General features: G+C 37.9%; 1 protein-coding gene and 1 long non-coding RNA gene across 49 annotated transcripts in view; one reads left to right on the top strand and one right to left on the bottom strand.

Moving 5' to 3' along the window:
* The window catches only part of ADGRL3 (adhesion G protein-coupled receptor L3), a 624,693-nt gene that overhangs the window by 32,170 nt on the left and 570,182 nt on the right, over positions 1-22,341 (bottom strand). Inside the window, exon 27 of one of the 48 annotated variants that reach the window (XM_060690286.2) lies at positions 17,340-18,168. The exons of the other annotated variants lie outside the window; for them this stretch is intronic. Within the exon in view, the coding sequence (XP_060546269.1) occupies positions 18,101-18,168 (68 nt within the window). The 3' untranslated portion in view covers positions 17,340-18,100. Of the gene's footprint in view, positions 1-17,339; positions 18,169-22,341 lie in introns of those variants that run through there. 48 annotated transcript variants of the gene reach the window in all.
* The window catches only part of LOC117661860 (uncharacterized), a 66,627-nt gene continuing 45,724 nt past the window's right edge, over positions 1,439-22,341 (top strand). Inside the window, exons 1-2 of the long non-coding RNA XR_009622284.2 lie at positions 1,439-1,873; positions 3,473-3,594. This is a non-coding gene — a long non-coding RNA (uncharacterized LOC117661860). The remainder of the gene's footprint in view (positions 1,874-3,472; positions 3,595-22,341) is intronic.

Below are 22,341 nucleotides of genomic sequence, written 5' to 3'. Positions count from 1 at the left end.
ATCAAAAGGTGAAATCAGTTTATCTTGGCTAGATTTGTGCTTGATCAATCTATGTTCACTTCTTGTAATAAACACACTGTTTTCAAGGTGACCTAGAACCTTTGCTGTTGAGAGGATTTGCTTCTGCACAGAAATACAAGAATACAAGTATTTAAGTGAGGGTGAGGAGGGCTGTATCCAGTGGTGAAATCCATTTTTTTTACTACAGGTTCTGTGGGCGTGGCTTGGTGGGCATGGTGTGACTTGGTAGGCGTGGCTTAGTGGACGTGGCTGGGGAAGGATACTGCAAAATCTCCATTCTCACCCCACTCTGGGGCCAGCCAGAGATGGTATTCGCTGGTTCTCTGAACTGCTCAAAATTTCCGCTACCAGTTCTCCAGAACCTGTCAGAACCTGCTGGATTTCACCCCTGGTTGTATCTAACTAACTTATTGCTGGTTAATTACCAGCAAATTTTTCAAGTTGCTATACAAAATATAACAACATTAGATGGTAGGATTACAATCAGAAAGAAGAACAAAGACATGAAAATCAATATGGTCAAAAAGCCTTGTAAAAACTAAGATGAGAGATCTTCCAATGTCTCTATAAAAAGATTGAGGTAATAGAACATGTTTGGTATACTCAAGTTCCCAGATTCACACAACAAAGAGTCCTCCTGTATTTTCATCAGTACCTAGGACACAAGTCACAATTGAGGGCTACAGAAACTCTACTACTTTCCCCAGGAAATGCCTGGTATCCCATGAATCCTTGTACCAGAAGTGCATAAGCAAGGCCTAATTATATCATCAATATCTCTATTAAACAAGCAGACAGGCAGCAGGGATATGGAAGGGAAAAGGAGAAAAAAATGTTGGGGGTGGGGTGGAGAATAGGAACATTATTAACATTCCAAGTGCCAATTCACAAAAACTTACAATTACATCTCCCGTTTTCTACTTTCTCTGTTTACTCCAGCAATTCTCTTTTTCCTTCACACACTACCTTCTTCACCAGGATTCTGCTCAGAATGTCTTGTCACCTATCCTAATATGACCATCAAAATTAGGGCTGTCATATGTAGGACACAGACTCTAGACTGGTCGGTAGGAGGTAGCAAAAAGATACAGAATTCTTCAGTGGATTCTCAGCATTAAATGGTCACTTGGAACTTTGAAAGCAGATATGCCTTCTTGGACAACAGGACCATGGCCTGACTGACAATAAACATTGCTTTACCTTATTAACCTCGACTTACGAGAAGAATGTAACTGAACTGAACTTGGATTATATTTCCAACTGTGAATTTATGCATGCTAAATTGATGAGTCTAAAATGAATGCAGCTTGTGGGGGCAAGGTTACGAATGGCATAAACCTTGTCCCCAGGCACTGCTATCAAGACACAATGTTATCAGGCTCCAACAGCGGAACATGTCTGACATCTTATTTGCACCCAAGGGACCTCATTTTCAGAATGGCTGCTGCAGGGCATGATTGCTTGGGAGGAGGCAAAGACATGCCAGAGGAGAGGAGGGAATGGTTGGTGTACAACAACCAGTGAGAGAATAGGAAGCAAGCATGACATTTAGCTTCAATTCATGTTTAAAATGGTTGTTAATATTTTACTTCAAAAAACATCAGCAGAAAATAGGATAAATATTCTCAATAAAATAATTGCACTTTTAAATAATCTTTGAGATTTTGTAAAATGAATACAATTTACCAATGCAACCACATGGCAAATATATTATGTTTAAAAAACTGTTTTATTCATTGGATGATACTGATGAGCTCCATAAATTTTGAAATCCAGAGGTATTCAAGGTATTAGAGGAAGTACCCAAATGGTGGGTGGGACCAGACAAAGTCCCAAATATTGCATGCAAAAGGTGGGTGGAACTTCAATTACAAATAGTTTTTGAGTTATGACCCCTCTCTGGCAGTTCAAGAGCTAATATTATCCAGAATGGGACAACTTGACATGGCCAATTCACCTCTGCCAACTCACCACTACCAGGTTGCCACAGGACAACTCCATGCGGCCAATTTGCTGTGGGGAGAACTCACCATGGGTGGCTGGAGGGAGAGCTGAGCAGGCAGGCGAGTGAGTGGGTGGGCAGAGTGCAGTCTGGCAGCAATAGCTGGAGGTTCCTATTTTCACACATACCGCTACTGCTGCTGCTGCTACCACTGGCATTGAGCTTGTGGCTGAAGAGACTGGGATAGTGGTGGTGGTGGGTGGGGCAGTGGGTGAGGAGGTGGTGGCAGCCAGGAGCATCCCATATTCACACACATCACTGCCACCACCATCCCCAGCCTCTTTGGCTTGGAGCTCGGTGGTGGTGGGTATGAGAATGGGACACCCTGGCTGCCACCACCTCCCCACCATTCACCCCACCCACTGGCGCTGCCACCACCATCACCACCCTCTTAAGCCTGGAGTAGCAGTGGCAGCAGTGCAATGTGTGAAAATGAGATGCCCCCCTGCCACCACCTCCACTGTTACTGCCACTGCCACTGCCATCACCATCCTCTTCAGCCTAGAGTTTAGCATGATGGCAGTTGTAGTGATGACATGTGAAAATGGGATGCCCCAGCTGCTGTCACCTTCTGCTGCCCATCCCACTCACTGCCACTGCAATAATCAGCCCCAGCCTCTTTGTACCAGAGCTTGACATGGTGGGAGCGGCATCAATGAGATGTATGAAAATGGGATGCTGGCCACTGCCACCTCCCTGCTGCATGTCCCACTCACTGCCACTGCTGTCACCAGCTCAGAGCTTTAGCCCAGAGCTTGGAGCAGTGGCAACAGCGGCAACAGGTTATGTAAAAATGGGACCCCCCCCCAGGTGCCACTGCCTCCTCGCTGCCCGCCCGCTCACCATCACCATTGCTGGCCTTTTTGGCCCAGAGCTTGGTGTGGCTGCATACAGTATGTGCACATATTCTGGAGAGAGAAAAAATCTATGATGATGGACTCCAGTACGAGCCTGAAAGCTTGAAAGAATAAACCTTTGGTCCAGATGACTGACTCAAATTGGATCCTGCAACTTTCATAAGTCTTTGATTTGACAAATGCTAAATCTTGGCCATCTGTGTTCAGTATATGTAGCGTTGTATTATTCGGATTGGATCCTGCAACATTATCCTAGGACATGTATATTTACCTTCATTCACTGTTGAAAGTACTTACTGTGGTGCTTTACAAACATGCAAAAGCTCAAATGCTGTTTATGTAATTCTATGCCCTTATGATTTAATGTAATGCATGACAATCAGGAAAATAAAAAATAGAAGAGAACATTACAAAATAAAACAAAGAAGGAAAACAGAATATTTACCAAAACATAACATAATATGAAGCAGATAATATGGAACTCTGGGTTGCCAAACTGGTAACTTCCATTAGGAAAATTGACTTTGTAAGAAAAAAAAAATACTTGGGAAAGTAATTGTTTCTCTAGTTCTGCTTTGATTTTTGCTTTCAGGTTCTCAAGGAAATGACAATCTCTGACAATGGAAGTATTCTCAGTGACAAGAAAGAATATTGAACATGGAGATACTAACATTTATTTTCTTCTCTTAAAATTTCATCTGAAGAAAACATCAGGTAACATTTATGTATGTATGTATGTATGTATTTATTTATTAAATTTATTTATAAAATTTATTTGTCAAGCTTGATACGCTTCTAAATATTTGAACATTTATCGCTATTCAACTGGGGGGAGGGAAGGGTGAGAAAAGAATGCAGACGATCCAAAAATAGAACGTGAGCCGAAAACCCACCATGGTTGCTACTGCAGATGTCTGACAAAGAAATGAACTGTTCTCAAAACAAAAGACTGATTCATAATTGAGCAGCGTGATCACTATGGGTGGGAAGAAGGGAAACTAATGTTTGACTATATAGCATTGTGCGGGAAAACCTCACAGCTGGGTTTTAATTCCTCAGTGCCAAAATATTGTATCCAATAAAGTTTTACTTTTGGGATTTTAAAATGCCTGAGAGTGACTATTTTTTGGGGGTTCACTAGTTGGACGGTTGACATTATTGGCTGCCATCTTACCATAGGGTAACTCAGGGTGAATTATAGTTACATAAAATCTAAAAGTTAAAAAGTTAAAAACAAACATTAAAACCAAAAACACATGGGAGAGGGTGGAGGGGAGAGGAGGTGGGATTTGTTATCACTCAATCAACTACCTCCATTGTGCTGTTCCTGCACTGGGGCCCTGGGCCAACTGACAGAACCACATCTTTAGGTCCTTACAAAAGGATAAGATGGTTGGGGCCAAGCTCTCATCGGGAGCCAAGAAGTTCCAGAGGGCAGGAGCAATAGTAGAGAAGGCCCTCCTCCTGGACCCAACCAGCCAGAATACTCGGACTGATGGGACCTACAGCAAGCCTCCTCTGCCGGCATGAATGGTACAGGCCAATCCCAGTGGGATGAGACTCCCTCAAGTAACCTGGACCCATGCCATGAAGGGCTGTAAAAGTGATCACCAACACCTTAAATTGTACTGGAAGCAGACTGGTAACTACTGCAGCTCGTGGAGCAGTGGTGTCACAGGGCCCCCCTAAAATACCCACACCACTGCACTCTACACCAGCTGTAGTTTCCAATTGGTCTTCAAAAGCAGCCCCATGTAGAGCACATTCAAGTAGTCCACTCATGAGATGACTAGGGATTGGTCCAGGAAAGACCACAACAGCCACACAATATGAAGTGCAAAGGCTCTCCTAGCCATAACTTCCACCTGTTTCTCGAACAGGAGTCACGAGTCCAGGAGAACTCCCAAGTTGCAGACTGGGTCTTTCTGTGGCAGTGCCACCCCATTCAGAGTCAAAGAGGACAAAGTCCCAGATCCCTGTGTACCCAAAGCCATTTGGTTTTACCAGGGTTCAGTTGAAGCCTGTTGTCCCCAATCCAGGCCCCAACAACTTCAAGACATTGTGAAAGTCCCAGCATCACTTGACTTCCATTCCAAGAATGGAAATATAGAGTTGGGTGTCATCAGCATACAGTATATACCTTAACCCATGGTGACGGATGATCTCACCCAGCTGTTTCATATAGATGTTGAAAAGGAGTGGAGGAAGTACCGAGCCCTGCGGTACACCACAGAATAGTGTCCGAGGACTGGACCTCTCATTCCCATCAATACCGATTGGGACCTGCCACAGAGAAAGGAGTTGAATCAGTGCAGAACTGCACCACCCATCCCATCCCCTGCAGCTGGCCCAAAAGGATACCATGGTCAATGTTGAGAGGTCAAGAGCGAGGATGGTTGCACTACTTCCATCCCACTTTCACCAGAGATCATTGATAAGCGCAGCCAATGCCGTCTCCATCCCATAACCAGGCCTGAATCCTGACTGAAAGGGGTCCAGATAATCCATTTCATCCAGGACCCTCTACAGCTGCCAGACCATCACCTTTTCTACAACCTTCCCTAAGAATGGGAGATTGGAAACTGGATGAAAATTGTCCAGGCAGGTGGGATCCAGTGATGTTTTTTTCTCAGGAGGGGGTGAACCAGGGCTTACTTAAAAGCATCCAGAAATATCTCCTCCTCTAATGATATATTAATCACTGTCTGGACCCACCTGCTAGTCGTCATTCTGGAGGCTTTCCCCATCCAGGAGGGACAAGGATCTAACTGACAGGTGGTGGCACTGACAGCATCAAGGGCCCTGTCCACTTCATCAGGGCCAGGGGTTCACATTATTATTCACATTATATATTCACTGACTGTAACTTTTCCTCTAGGGAATGTGTTTGTTGCAGGGGATCTTAATGCCAGAATACTATTAAAGAACACATATTAAAAGTCATAGTTCCAATTCTATAAGAACTTAAAAGAGCACTATATCCATTTTAGGAGATAAAAATACTATTTTTTATATTTGTACAGTATGGTCCAATTCAGTTGCAGTTAAAAATGGATTGTCAAATGCGAAAATATGCACTGTGCAAACATAACACATTTGAAAGAACTCAGTCTTCAATGTAAATATTGACCCAGAAAGCAGAATTTGATTAACAGAGTGTCTCCAAATGAACATTCTTGTTAAATGTTTTGGAGGATAGAATCAAAATGATAATGAATCCAAACAACATTTTATAATTAAGTTGATATCTGGTTCAGTAACTTAACTTTCCTATTACTGTGTTTCCCCTAAAATAAGACAGGGTCTTATTTTCTTTTGAACCCCCCCCCAAAATAAGGACGGCCTTATTATCAGGGGGTCTTATTATTTTGGGGGTGCAGGAGGCAGCGAGCGTGGGACTGGATGTCTCATCATTGCCGTTGCCTCCCCTCCCTGTTTTTCACGCTGGCCAAGCAGCCCAACATGCCCCACCTCACCCCAATGGCAACAGCTGCCTCCCTTCCCTGCCATCTCTTTATCGAGAGGAGTGGCAGGTGGGGTGGGGGAGAAGCGAGATGTGTGGAGTGAGATGTGGCTCCCCTTGCTGTCTCTTCTCCCCCCCTCGCCAGGCATGGCAGGGCTCCTGCCCCTCGCTTAGCCACCTGCCCCCTTTAGGGATGCAATTTGGGGGTGGCAGGTAGGGCGGGTGGGAAGCAGGACGCACATCTTACCTTTCCAGCTCTGTCGTGTTCCTCGCTATTGTGTCCAGGGAACAGGCTGTAAAAGAAAACCTTCTTGTGAGTTCAATCAAACTTCTCGAACTCACGAGAAGGTTTTCTTTTACAGCCTGTTTCCCTGGACACAACAGCGAGGAAAGCGACAAAACTTGAAAGGTAAGACCTGCGTCCTGCTTCTCACCTGCCTCACCTGCCACCCCCAAATTGCATCCCCAAAGGGGGCCGGTGGCTAAGCAAAGGGCAGGAGTCCTGCCATGTCCAGTGAGGGGAAAAAAAAAGAGACAGCAAGGGGGCCACATCTCGCTCCACACATCTTGTTTCTCCCCTGCCCCACCTGCCACCCCTCTCGATAAAGAGATGGCGGGAAAGGGAAGCAGCCAGGCTACTGTTGCTATTGGGGTGGAGTAGGATGTGTTGGGCCGCTCAGCCGGCATGAAGAACAGGGAGGGGAGGGCATGTCTCTCCTTCCCCCCCCGGCCTCGCCTCAACTCATTTAGGCTGCGTGGCAAGCAACCAGAGGAAATGGCGGGACCGGCTGTGCATGCGTGTAAGTAGTTGGTGGGGGGAGGGCTTATTTTGCAGGGGTGGCTTATATTATTGCATGCGCTGAAAAGCCTGATTGGGCTTATTATCCAGATATGTCTTATTTTTGGGGAAACACAGTATTTTGTCTAGAAATGTTCCTTCTAATATTATTAATAAAATATAGTTTTAGACAGAAGAACAGAAGTCTAGTTCCCAATTCTCAGGAAATAACTATATTTCATTCTGCATTGGTTAGATCCCAATTATCTTTTGCTATTATAGAATGGCAAGTTTTTATTCATAAAGATCCCACTGAAAGCCTTTGAGGAAGAATTATAGATCTAGATATATAATCTAGATATATTACTGTGAAATTTCAGGAACCTTGTTAATGCTTTTTCCTGTATATCATAAATGAGTTGGATTATAACTTTCTCCAGAATGTAAAATCTACCAACTGGCTAGCCATGGAGATAGAAAAATAATCCAAGTTCTAATTGTCACCCTGTGAGCACTCCAGATATATCCAGATATTTTAAATGATTATTAATTTCTATTTTTTGCAAAAATCGCTCATCATTACCAGCTGATTATATTTAGAGAACAAAGATTCATACCATTTCAATATCAGAAGACATGTTTTCTGGATGACATTAAAAGCTTAAGTAACTATGTAATGAAGAATAATGGAGACACCTAGACACCCTGTCCTAGCTGGCATTAAGTTTAAATTAAGATTATGAAACAACCCAAAATAAATCTTTAGGCCATACTGAGTAACCATCAAAACAGATTCATTAAATTTTTAAAATTAATTCTACAGACAATATTGAAAACAATAAAGCAATATTTAAAGTATAAGATGCAATCAGATAAAAATAACCACTATTGGCTAACTCTATCTGGATTTCACTTTATTCTGACCTCTAGAACAGTCCTTCAATATCAGAAAAAAGAAAAAAAACATTTAACCTTGTTCTCATATTCCACTGCCTTTTTCTGAAAGGAGAGAAAACAGCTGATCACCAACTGTTTTGACATGAGACTGAGGGCTACCCTCCCAACTACTATAAGCATAGATAATTATGGAAAATAGATAAATAAATTCTATTAATTGAGAAGAAATTTACTTCACACAGATAAAGGAAGCTAAAAGTGTTCAGTATTAAGGTGCAGTGTTCCATCTCTCCATCTATACTGTGTCTACCTGAAAACTGAAAATCAATTTATTTCATTACATCTTCTCTTTGCACATTTGAATTATAAAAATGTTGAGTGCTAAAATATCCCTGCAACTTCTTAATAGAGTTGCTACCTGGATTAAGAGAGCAAATTTGGAATAATTTGGAATAAACCAAGTCCGTTTCCATTAAGCCATTCTTTATATCAAAAATATTTTAATAAAGTGGATAGATTCCTGGGATGTGATAGTTTAGCTGGCAATGATAAAATTATGGCTTAAGAACTGTATAGTGAGTGTGCAGTGCTACTATTCTTTTCTCGTATGAACTCTTTTGCTCAGAGATTGCTACACTGGATACAGTATTCAAACTCCTTTTTCTCTCATTAGGGTTATTTATCCCATCAGGATAAATTGGTAAAACTTGTTTATTTTATTCCAACCTAATTTATTCTTTTTATTATTAGTTTTATAGTTAATATTTTATTTTAAGTTCAAAGTAGGGTACGTGGGAAAGTTCAAAGCAGTGTACATTCATTCACTCTTTACAACTATTTTGTACAATAGATTGAGTTGAAAGTAAGTGACTGGTAAAAAGTAATGCAGCAATCCTTTGTCCCCAGCAGGTATAGACGGTATAATAGATTAACAGCTTATCACCATCTCTTTAGATATAACCAACCATATCCTTATTACATATCCTACCCCATTCTCCAAACACAAATCTTTAAAACCTCCTCACTCCATCTTAACCAGCAAAAGTTTATTAAAAGTTAAGAAGTATCAATACAATTATTGCAAATTGTATCTAATAAACTGACTTTGAATTCTTCTTTTTTTTGCATTTGTTTCAATTTCTACCTAAACAGCGCCTTCCTAACTCATGTCTTTAAATAAACAAAACTTTCAAAATGTCATCGTCCAATCATAGTCCACATAAATCCATTAAACATTTCCATAAACAACAACCCATCTATTTTAATACTGATCAAATAAACTGGCTTCATATTTTTTTCTTTTCTCAGAGAAGTCCTTTCAAATAATACCTAAACATCTCTTTTCTTTTCTCATAAAGTCATTGATAACTTTAGCAAACTCCTTTTGTAGATCCAGTATGAAGAGTTTATCCACACCACTTTCCAGATTCTTACTCTCTCCTCTTCTAAAATTCCTTACAATTTTAACAAATCCCTTTTGTAAATCCAATATAGAATGGTTATTCATATCACCCTTCTGATTTATTATTTGTATGCTTTTTTAATTCTTAAAGCTTCAGTCCATTTCACTTGTATAATCAACAGTTCATCTTTTTATATATCCATTGATTTATCTTTTTCCATCTGCCTATACAGATCAATCTATCTATCATAGTAGATAGCTGAAAAAGTAGCTTATGTGCCCAAAAGTCATAAACCACTCTCAGTGGATCTATTGAGGCATTTATTTGTTTCTGGTGACTTTTAGTGACCAGTCTTCAAAGTCTTCTTATCAGTTATTCAGATGTAAACATAGAAGATTTCCCACCGGAAGGATTCTTTTAATTAACTTCAAAGTTTACACTCTTAATGCATTTAAAAGTTATTGAAATCAGCACGCTAATTACCCTTTTGTTGTATATTACAAAAACATTTTTTAAAAGCATTCTGAAGGTTCTTTAAAAAGTAATTTTCTAAAAGTAAAGTACCAAAGTGATTCAGAAGTGAGATTTGCTCAAACCTTGACTCCATGAAGGCTACATTAATGGCTATAAGCTTGATGAAATCTCATGATTTCCATCTGATTGCAAATGACTGCAAAACTCTCAGTTCTTGTCATCTACTGACATAAAACATAGTTGTCTGGAGTACATGTGGGTGATCTAGAAAACCCCTCCTTTCTCAGGAAAGATTTCAGTGGTTGGGATCCAGCATCCATCTGGCAGTTTTGGCCGTAATGTCTGATCTGTCTGATTTGTGTGATGTCAGTTCACCATTTCCTCATGGAAACTTCTTTTCTAGTGTTTATAATGCCATAAGTAGTAGATCTTTTTATTTTCCATTTTGAAGATAGCAAACAGATTCCTCTTTTATTATTATAATGAATATTATAATGAATATTTTTGTCCTAAAAATGTTATGATTTCTGTCTCTTCTACCATCATCAATTCATGTATTTTTAAAACATTTTTAAAAAAAATTAAGAAAGTACCATGAATATTAATGAATCAAAAGCAGAATGCGAAGCTGTAGCATGCTCTTTTTCCCCCAACATTGCCTTCTTTTCTAAGAATAAGTATTCTTAAATGAAATGATCATTTCTAGAGAGCTCCAGCCAATGCTTTGGGTTGTAACTTCATAATAGTGTAGTAGCCTCATAAATAATTAAAAATATTAACCCATGAGAATGGGATGTCTACTGCTTCTAAGAGACATTTTCAGGCTAAGCCCAAGCACAATGTAGAATAATTCAAAACAAGTTCGTATTTGCTTACACACAATAGGCAGAATCTTGCCAGACTAAACTTGTATTACACTCATTCTAACGGTATACCCTGGGAGATTCTAAGGAGTGGCTATCCTTATTCTTTTCCTCTGTCTCTGTCTCTGTCCAACTCTGGGCTGTGGTCCCTCTTGTTTTGTCCCCCTTTCTAGGCGCTTTCTCCTTCTTGGGAAACTTCATTATGGTCCATCATACTAGCTCCCCTTCCATGGGCACCATCTCTCACAGACAGAGCCATTGATCCCTGGGTATTACCTTGCCTACTTCTGCCTATAGACAGAGCCCTAAAGTTTTGTTTAATTGAATTACTTTGTATTGCTAATTATCAGAAAAAGATGATGCAGAGGACCTGTTAATATAACTGCAGGAATTAGGAATATTTGGCCTTGAAAATGTTGAAGAGGAATTTGAAGAGTCACATGGTAGATTGAGTAATTAGAAAAGATACATAGTAGATTGATTTTGTATATGGTAAATGCAGCAAGATTATTGAATACAGAACGATGGAAGACTAATGAAATTCCCACAGTGGAAAAATGGATTATGAAAAAATGAGAGTTGGCAGAAATGGCAAAACTGACCTATTTGGCCAGAGAAAAAAAAAACAACAAAAACATTTTTAAAAGACTGGAAACCTTATATTGACTTTTTGCTGAAGTAAAAAAATGACATGATTTATGGATTTAAAGATTAAAAAGGATGTGGATTAAATGTGTTGAGTGGACTTGTATAAACATCTGAGAGGCAGAAAGCATAATAAGATTGTAATTATCTGTTGAAAAGGTCAGAAGTCATTTATAGTTTTCTTAATTTTAGTTTCTTTTTCATTTATTTTTTGTTTTCTCTTTTTTTATTTGTCTTTTATTCTGTAGAAAAATATTAATAAAATAGATAAATTTAAAAAAGAGACTGTTGAGGGGACAGTGAATCGGAACACATTCTTCAAATACTTGAAAGTACCTTACACAGACTGTACTCTTTATAGCTGCAAGGTGCAAGATACCAAACAATGAACTCAAGTTACAGGAAAACAAATTCCAGCTGAGTATTAGGAAACAAAACTCCCTATCAGGTTGAATAGTTCCACAGCGAAACTCATTGCTCCAAGAAGTGTCAGGCTCCCCTTCACTGGATGCATTCAAGCAGAGGCTAGAACACACCAATGAAAACTCCCCTGGAATCTTGCTTTGAAGAGGAGATCAGACTCAATAACCTTCAATTATTACTTCAACATTATGCTTCTGCAGTTCTAAATACAGGTTGTCCTCAACTTACAACCACAACTGAGCCCAAAATTTCTTTTGCTAAATGAGACATTTGTTAAGTGAATTTTGCCACATTTTATGACCTTCCTTGCCACAGTTGTTAAATGGATCACTGCAGGTTAGGTTAGGTTAGGTTAGGTTAGTAACATAGTTGTTAAATGAATCTGGGTTACCCATTGACTTTGCTCGTCAGAAGATCGCAAAAGGTGATCATGTGACCCCAGGACACTGCAACCATCATAAATATGAACCAGTTCCTAAGCAACTGAATTTTGATCACGTGACCATGGGGATGCTGCAATGATCATAAGTGTGAAAAACGGTGAAAAATCACTTTTTTCAGTGCTGTTATAACTTTGAACGGTTACTAAATGAACTGTTGTAACTCGAGGACTATGTGTATGCTTTTGGATGTTGACATTGTGCATAATTTAACAAATCCTATATAAAGATATAGGGATGCGGTGGCTCAGTGGCTAAGATGCTGAGCTTGTCGATCAAAAGGTCAGCAGTTCAGCGGTTTGAATCCCTAGTGCCGCGTAACAGGGTGAGCTCCCATTACTTGTCCCAGCTTCTGTCAACCTAGCAGTTTGAAAGCATGTACAAAATGCAAATAGAAAAATAGGGACCACCTTTGGTGGGAAGGTAACAGCATTTTGTGTGCCTTTGGCATTTAGTCATGCCGGCCACATGACCACGGAGACGTCTTCGGACAGCGCTGGCTCTTTGGTTTTGAAATGGAGATGAGCACTGCCCCCTAGAGTCAGGTACGACTAGCACATATGTGCGAGGGGAACTTTTACTTTTATCTTATATAAAGATATATTTATCCTTTATTGGGTTGGTATTATGCTAAATTTTGAATTAAGCAGCAAACTGTTTATCTGACGATAGGTAGTAATTGTAGATAGATAAAGCCATTGGGCTCACATTATCAATGCTACATTTGCTTTGAACTGTTTACATTTTTTCATGGCATTTGTAGCTGCCTGAAGCAATGTTATGTATAAAATCTTTAAAATGTATAAACAAATTAAGAAAACTTATTTTATAAACAAATTTAGGAGGTGTTTTTAAAGGTGAAAACAGCAATATAATATATATAAATGCTCTGTTCTCTAAGGTAAATTAAACAAGTTGGGGAAACAAAAATGTCATGAATATGTATATAGCTTTCTCTAAGTCTATTTTTGCTCCTTAATTGCTGTGCACACAAATACAAATAATATGATTTTTTTATGTTACAAGGGTAAAAGGTATGGGTGGAACAATGAAAATGAAAAACTACTAATTATACCTAGATGATAATCCTTGAATGGGAGTTAACAAGCTTTTGATTTTTTGATGTGAATTTATGGGATATTTCAAACTGGATCTTTTTCTGCTAACAATTAAGAGATTCTCAAGTGTAACTTTGGGATAAACTGTTAAACCCACTATCACAAAATTGAATAAATTAGGATCCTATCATGGGATGGTCTATATGATAATTTTTGCATTAATCCATGTAATTTATGTAAATAATAATCAGGAAACTTGCAGACAATAGAGGCATGTCCTATACACATATCCAGAAAACATTTTCATATACTCAGTACACTGTTTCATGGAGTCCTTCAGTTCTAAAGACATCTTTGAAAAAGATATTAACTGTCAGTTAAAGATGCAGGTTTCAGTTTTCTGAATCTTGAATTGTACCACTCTGTATATATTTTGACTAGTACCAGTTTTTAGATTTTTACTTGGCAGAAATTCTTTCTTGGAATGTTTGTATATAACACCTTTAGCTAACTGGTTTGTCTGGGATTAAAAATGAAAGAGATTTATTATATCTCCCGTTACTATTGAGTCATAAATTTTTATCCTTCTTCTAATGCTAAATTGGTGTTGTGAGGTAATCCAGATCTTCAAATTGATTTGAAAATGCTCTTATGGAAAATCTGGATAGACGCTAGGATTTCTAGATCAGATAATCAACTGGATGATAATGATGCATTTTTAAAATTATTTTCTATGTTAAAATATGAATAACATTTATCAGTTTCTGACAGTATGTACAATTAAAGCATTTGTTGATATCTTCACTTGGACCAGTAACATGTTCAGCCTCAAAGTAATTAGAAAGTTTCATAAAATTCTATGAGATCCCAAAATTTACCTATTACCTATTATTGTCTTTATAAATATAAATATTTAAATAATATTTATATGAATAATATTTATAATGAAATAAATATTCATTATCACTACATTTATTCAAGCCTTAAAGATTAAATGTCATTAGAAACCAGTGACCGATATTTTTCCTAAACAGTAGGAATATGCTTTAACTTCAATATTGGCAACTTTATTAGGTTTTAGAATATGGCTTATATAACAAAAAATAATATTATAAATTTCATAAAGCCTATTTTGTTTGTACGGAAAAAGAATGTACATCATTAAAATTTATGTATTGCAATTTTCTGAATATTTTCAGATGTACATAAACTTTGGAATCTCATAGCTACTGTACAGAAACAGAGAACTGGACAATAGATTCTCAGTGCCCTTACTATTGCCACAAGATCAATTCTTCAAAACTGAAAGATACATTTATGGCCCCATCTACCCAGGGAACTAAAGAACTGATGTTACTTGCATCTTATGTATGAACTGCCTATAGACCTTGCAGGGCAATTGCAATGGAGTGGAATTATTATTATTATTTTTACATGATAAAGAATCATGCATTCATTTATCTATACATGAGTAGACTTAATCATATAGTTTATTTTATTGTAATTGCATTGTTTTGTTTTCTCTTTTTGTATTTTGTTTTTATTCATTTTGTTATTTTTCCCTCTCTATTCTTGATTATTAAAAAAAGAAAAAAAAAGACTTTTCGTGCGAGTCTTGGTTGCAGTTTAATGTATCCACAAATCTCATATAATTGATCATTTTACTGGCTTCAGCTAAAAAGGATATAAAACCACAATGAAGAATTTGATTCCTATAAAAACAAACTGCTTAAAGAACGCTGGCTCAATTGCCTTATTAACAGTGAGTTAGCACCAGGCTTTCAATTTGTCAGATCTTTTCTATACCTCTATTTCTGTTAGAGTAAAAAATTAATCTAAACAGTTCCAGACATTTCTCTCACTGAGGGACTCATTATTTTCACAGAAGTCTTAACATTATTAAAAATCCTTTGAGAATTAAAAACTTTCTGGCTACTCAAGGTTCAGGATTAATTAACTGACTTGGATTCTTCCTCAGCCTGCTAACTCTTTGTTATAAAGTCACTCAGTGGTAAACTGTTAAGTTTTTCTTCCAGGCCTATTTCTGTTGATTTGCCATTATGGTATAAAAACTCAGTCAAAATGGAGAGGGTATAATTTTTTTACAGATAATATCTCTGCCCCCTTACCATAATCCCTCACCCAGTTCATGGTCCTTGCAATAGTAAGACAACATGATGGAGATCAGAATTCCAGTTTTTCTCTGCTAGTGTTCTGTCTTTTAATCAGTTTTGTCATGGTAACTTGCTACTGTGTTTTAATGGCTACATTAATTACTCCACTGAATTAACACCAATGAGAGAGAGAACCATTGAATTTGAAAACTAGAAGTAACCATAAAGTTTATCTAATTCAGTCCTCTGCAGTGTGCAGGAAAACTAGTTAAATAAACTTCAGAGATCGCTGTCCATCTTTTAGTAAAAAATCTCCAGAGATGGAAAATCTTATTATATTATATTTGACTTTGTGTCTTATCACATCTAGCTCACCTTTCTTGTTACTCATAATTTGTGTGTTAGTGTAGTATTGAGAAAGGTAAATCTGGTCATGGAAAGGGAAGAGAGTAATGAATAATTAAGAGAGGAAAAAAGACGAGTTAGTTCTTGGGAATTGACAAGTATGAAAAGAAACTCCTGCCCCCTTAAATTGTATTTTAAAACTTTCCTGATCAAATTACCAAATTGCCACCCAAAGATGAATTTGTTTAGTTGCCATCTAAAAAAGATGAATTTCATTTCTGTAAAGCAACTACGTTGCATTATTGGTGAAAAATGCTCTTTTGCTTGCACCAACTATGCAATCAGTTCATTTGAATTTTTTTCTCTTTTCCTTGATAGATTTTTGTCTTCAAAGAGAAGTACTAATGGAGAATATCACCTACGTCCCAAGATCCTTCATTCTTTTTCCCAAAATATAGCCATATGGATAAGTAGGAAGAATCTGTGATCAGCAGGTCCAATGAACTTTGTCATTATTTCCATCTTAATTTGAATTTGGGCAGTTGGGAGATAGAATATATGTTGAAATGAAAAATTCAATGAAAAATTCATTTTTCTTGGTGAAAAATGGGAACTTCCTCTCATGAGGGAATAATCTACAAACACAATTCTCCTCTTGTTTTTCTTGGTTGGTGATATATTACTTCCTCTGTGAAAAGCTGGCAGAGTATTAACTGTGAAGGACTTTTGGAGCTCACTTATATTTCTAGAAGCTGCTATGGATAGTGGAGGTTGGAGCTGGTTGCTAACTACTACAACAATGGTCTGCTTTGTGATTATTTTGCTTTTAAAAGTGATATGTGGCCAGGCCCCTTGATGAAGTTGTATGTTTTGACTTTGGTTTCCTGCTTGTGAACAATTACTTCCACACTGCTATTCAGTAAGTCTTCATCTTGACATATAAGGTGTAGGGTTGATACTCTGGCATCTAATCCACCAAGTTTTGTTTCAGAACTTCCATTAATTGATTCTAGGTGAAGTCCATATTATTTTGGGGTGAAGAACAAACACAGCACATTTGTTGCAGATGATTGCTGGAATTTTGGGTCATAATGCTGCTTATATGCTTTCCTGAGGCAATGCTAAATGAATCATATTTCCCTCCATTTTCTTGGAGGGAAAAATTTCCATTTTTTCTTTTCTTTTGACGTTTGCTCTTCCTTGGGCCTTGATAGAAACAGCCATGGCTCTGTTTTCCTTCACTGATTACTTCATCAACAATTTTCACCAATCTAAGGATGCTGGAGGTTAGATACGTTAAGGTGAAAAAACATTTTGGAAACATGGATGTTTGGGGGTTTTAAGGTCTATACACTTTAAGGTCTACTGAACTTTGGGTCTATACTAGAAAACATGGACTTGAAGTGGGATAAAACAGGTCTGCAGGCTTTTCAGTTTACCAGTTTTTGAGAAGTATTGCCCAAAAGGTACCATTATCCTAAACCAAAGAAAATATCAATGCAATAAGATATGCTTGTACTACCTACAAATAGAACAAGAACCCTAAGTCCTTTGGCTTTTCTAGATTTATTTATTTTATTAGGTCTATCTGCTGTTTCAATCAAGTTTGAATGGCTTATATTCCAGAAAAGTAGTAAGATCAAACACTAAGCATAGCATCAAACAATAAAATAACAATATAATCTATGTAATAAATAACATCCTATGTACTGAGAGACAACCATAACACACATACCCTCCAGGCTATCCCCTCAGCCCCTGAATATCTGCCATTTAGGTTGCAAGGAATTTACAAACAGCAAGTAGGCTTGATGCAGGAAGAACTCTTGATTCTCCACTTTCAACCCTCTTGCACACTTCACAACTCTCAGGAAAGAGAGTCTACAGGGTAAATCTGTTACCATCCACTTTACTCCAGTAAAAAAATCTCTCATTGCACTCGTTTACTCAAGCAAGTGCCAAACCTGCTTTATTCTCACTAGTTAAGTCAGGCAGCTGGCATGTGCTATGGGCTAAATTCCTTGTCAGAATAAGACTTAGCAGCTCATTTAGAATTTAATTTTTTATTAGGCAAATAAATAATTAGTCAAGATTTGAAGACAAAAGTAGAAAATAAAACAATAACAAAAGACAATGCCTTCTGCAGAGTTTACTCACCAGTCAGGAATATACAGATAGAATGAAGGCAGAATAAGTAAAGCAAAATATAACCAGTACATAGTACAAATGATTTTTCACTAAATGAAATCCAAAACTCTAATCAGAATCCAACATCATTATTCCCTAAATGGAAATATTTTTCCCAGGATCTTCAAACTCAGATTCTAAAGGCTGGGGGCACTGATTTATCAGGAGCCAGCATCGGTGGAGATATTTTAGCTCCTCCTGTGAGAAAAAAAAGCAAAAGAGAAAAAATGGAGCTGCCCCTTTCTTTTCTTAAAAGCGCTTCTTACTCCTGATTGGCTCTTTGGTGTTTGATTTTCCCAGGCTTTGTGTCAGCCCACTACCTAGGTTATGTCTGGCAGAAAAAAAAAAAAGGATTTCATTTCATGCCTTTTGGGAGTAGGAGTTGCAGACAAGAGTTCACCTCCCACATATAAATCATACAGATAATCCTTGTTTAGCGACTGTTCATAGTTATGCTGTTGATGGAAAAGTAACTTTGCAACTAATCCTCACATTTATAACCTTCACAGGTATGTTAAGCAAAGAAAAGTTCAAATAAGACAATAAGCACAATTGGGGTTTCACTTAGCAACACTTTACTTAACAACCAAGTTGCCTGCCTCAATTGTGATCATTAAAAAGGATCGCCTGTATCGTTTTATTATTATTATTTTATTTCCTGTGATAGTAAGGCTATGTACTAAATATACCAAATTTTGAGATTTTCTACATTAAGCTTTACTTCTCTGGCTATGTGTTTATATGCAACATGGAATTTATTTTGCTGTGTATCTAGGTAGCCTGCAGTTTTTAATTAGAGGCAAGAAAACAGACTACGGTAGATTTCTAGTCTAAGTTCCTTATTCATATATGCTAGTGATTGTCTGGAAAATTCATTTGCAACAGCTCCCTCCCCTACCCTTGGGATTTGATCTGAAGCAGGGGTGAAATCTACTTACCTTCCCTACTGGTTCAGAAGTGTGCGCTCTGCGTGTGTGTGCATGCGTTACTTCCTGGTTAAAACCAGGGAGTAACTATGTCTGGGCGGGTGGACAGAGCCTCACGCTGCCGCCGCTACCAGTTCTCCGAACCATGCACCACTGCCGCTACTGGTTCTCCGAACCATGTGCCACCGCTACTGGTTCTCTGAACCATGCGCCGCCGCTGCTGCTACCGGTTTGGCCGAACTGGTCCGAACCAGTAGCATTTCACCCCTCATCTGAAGGCATTCATCTGGCCCACCAGAAGGTCCCATCTATCAAATGATGTTATCTGTTATCTGTTGGGACCCACTTTGTAGCAGTGCCCATCCAATTCTCCCCACTGAGCTGGGGTTGCCCCCGGTTCGGACCTGTTCGCAAGAACCGGTAGTAAAACCGGCGAGAGGCTCCGCCCACTGACCTGGATGTCATCATAGGTGATATGCGCGCGCAATGCAAACCAGTAGTAAAGGTAAGTAGAACCCACCCCTGCCACTGAGGCCTCAATTCTAAAGATGTTGCATGGTCTTCAGGCCCTGGGCCATGATGTGAGTTGAGCTCACCACGTATAGTTAATGTGAGGTTATTACGATGCCTAGTTAGAGTATGATGTTTTTTAACTTGGGGGGGGTGTTATTCTTACTATATTATATGAGTTTGATTTTTTTGTTAGCAGCCCAGGATTATATTGTGATGAGTGCCCATATAAACCTTTTAGCTAGACAGATAGATAGACAGATATAGATGGATAACTGACCATACTTGTTATTGAGGGGTCAGATTATTATTTACTTCTAAAAATAGGGAATACAAGTAAGGTCTACTGAAAACAGACTACTTAAGAATTCTGCTAGAATTTTCACACTTAAAGCCATTCAATGAGTTTCTATGGTAATTTGATCTGGGTTATTTGGAAGTAGCTCAATTTGGTTATGTGTTTTCATTCAGATCAAGCTTCAGATAAATGGAGTTCCATTTCTCCAAAGTCTATTATGGGAAAAAAGTAGAAATGGTTATAGTTTTTAATCAGTTAATAAAACAGGATGTAAACTACAGGCAAGTTGGATCATTATGCAAGGAGGAAATATGCCAGGTATGGTACAGATTATGCATGGTTTTCAAACCAGGTTTAAATCTTTAGCAAGGAATAATGGTTTTTTCCTAAATGAAGTGCAGTTGGTTGTTGGAGACGAGGTGCAAGTATAACATATGAACTTGCTGGTCTTTTCTAGAATGTTGATCATTAGGGAAGGCCAGCTTGCTAATGCAGCTAGCATAAAAACTGTTACAATTAATCAGGATAAATAATTTTAATTATTGTCCTAGGGATTTCTCTCTACCACCACAGTTTCTCTGCTTTTTAGGGAACTGTGATAGGGCTAATCAACAGTCATGATTATAACTCAGATTCGAGGGCAAATCAGTGAACTGCCGAATTCAATATTCTCCCTCCCTCTCTTCCACATCATGTAATTTTACATAAATGATACAAATATTTTGTGTATGTGTGCCCACGCAAAACTGTGACACTTTGTCTGCATAGAAATATATTGGGATCAGAATTTTGTGTAACTTCAGAATCAGTTGTAGAGGACTTTATTGGAGTACAGATAGTCCTCGATTTATGATCAAGATTGGGGCTGGAATTTCCACTGCTAAACAAGGCAATTGTCAAGTGAGTCATGGCTGATTTCATGACCTTTATTTTCCACAGTTAACTGAATCACTGCAATTGTTAAATGAATCATGTCATTTAAACCAGGCGTCTCCAACCTTGGCAACTTTAAGCCTGGAGGACTTCAACTCCCAGAATTCCCCAGCCAGTTGAATTCTGGGAGTTGAAGTCATTCAGGCTTAAAGTTGCCAAGGTTGGAAACCCCTGGTTTAAACATATCCAACTTCCCCTATTGTTCCTGTTTGTCGGAGCTGACTGGGAAAGTCACAAATGGCAATGATATGACTCTGAGATGCTTCAACCATTGCAAATACATGCTGGCTGCCAATTGCCCGTATTTTGATCATGTGACCCATGGGGATGCTGTGATGGTCATAATTACAGGGACTGGTTGCAAGTCAATTTGGACAATGCCATTGTAACTTTGAATGATCGCTAAATGAATGGTTGTAAATTGAGGATTAACTGTAAGATGGATACAAACTGATCCTGAAAACCAATCTGAAGAGCAGAATGAATCCAGAGAAAAACTTCAAGATTTCACAATCTACTATCGATTTAATATGGGAACTTTAACATATTGGTGATTTATTGCAATCTTTAGATGGAATGAAACACCTGTATATCAGGAGAGCATTTACCAAGAAACTCAGATTTAAATATTAGCAAGATAAGCCCCGAGATCACATTCAGCCAAACAGTGTTTTCTGAAATTACATATAAATTCATGTGAAACAAAAGTAACTTTGTGTAAAAAGCTTGCAAAGCTAACACATGATTAAATGAATAATTCTGCCATTCAGTTTGCGGGCAGGGACCATGTTCCCTTTTTTTTACAATTAAATCTCCAGCTGAAAATATGTATTATAACTTTAATATAATAAGGTCCAAATTAGAATGAAGATATTATACAGATGAATACATTTGTACTGTAACGTTGCAGTTCTGTATATGCTCATTTGGGAATGCACTGTCTTTTAAAATTTAGTGGGACTTCTTAGCAGACATATGTAAAATTTTATGGGGGAAATTTAGTTCCGATTTATCTGGTGTAAAAATTAAGGAGTTGTAGTATCTTGTAACAATCACATAATATTTGCAAGGAAAAACTTTCAATAATTTCTTATGGTGTTATACAACACAATTATCCATTCTTTTTGGATTTGAGTCAATTTTTGACAATAAAATATAGCATATGAGTAATGTTATAGACTGAATAGTTGCTTTTAGATGCAATTAAATTCAAAATTTAAATTTAAATTTCAAAACATAAAATATATCTGGGTGAAAGAGAAATCATTATTTCAGGATCTTGGGGTGACTGCTGTGAACTATATTTCAGGCAACTATTGCAAGGTATAAAACAATCTTAGTTGTAATTAATAATATCTATGCATTAATCTGCAGGATAATGAGGTCAACTAATTCAATCCGGGTCACACGGAATGGTATACTAATCAATTGTGGTTTTTAAAATGAAACTAGTGGACAATTTGCTAATATTCAGCTGTATTAATTTCAGTGGAATGTAAAGACAGTCAACTTCAATTTATTACCATTTTTTGAGGGAGACATATCTAACTTATACTCTGTCCTCCTCTAATTATGCTTTAAAATTTGAAAATAAATGGTAAGCATCACTTACCTTGGCAGCGTTCCTGTTTCTCAAATGAATGATTGACAAATAAATATACAAAAGATTAAATGGATAGAACGGAAGAGCAAATAAAAATGAAT

This window comes from Pantherophis guttatus, chromosome 2 (assembly GCF_059756535.1).
Source record: "Pantherophis guttatus breed Tessera chromosome 2, ASM5975653v1, whole genome shotgun sequence".
Classification (NCBI taxonomy): domain Eukaryota; kingdom Metazoa; phylum Chordata; class Lepidosauria; order Squamata; family Colubridae; genus Pantherophis; species Pantherophis guttatus.
This window is presented reverse-complemented; position numbering and strand designations above follow the sequence as displayed.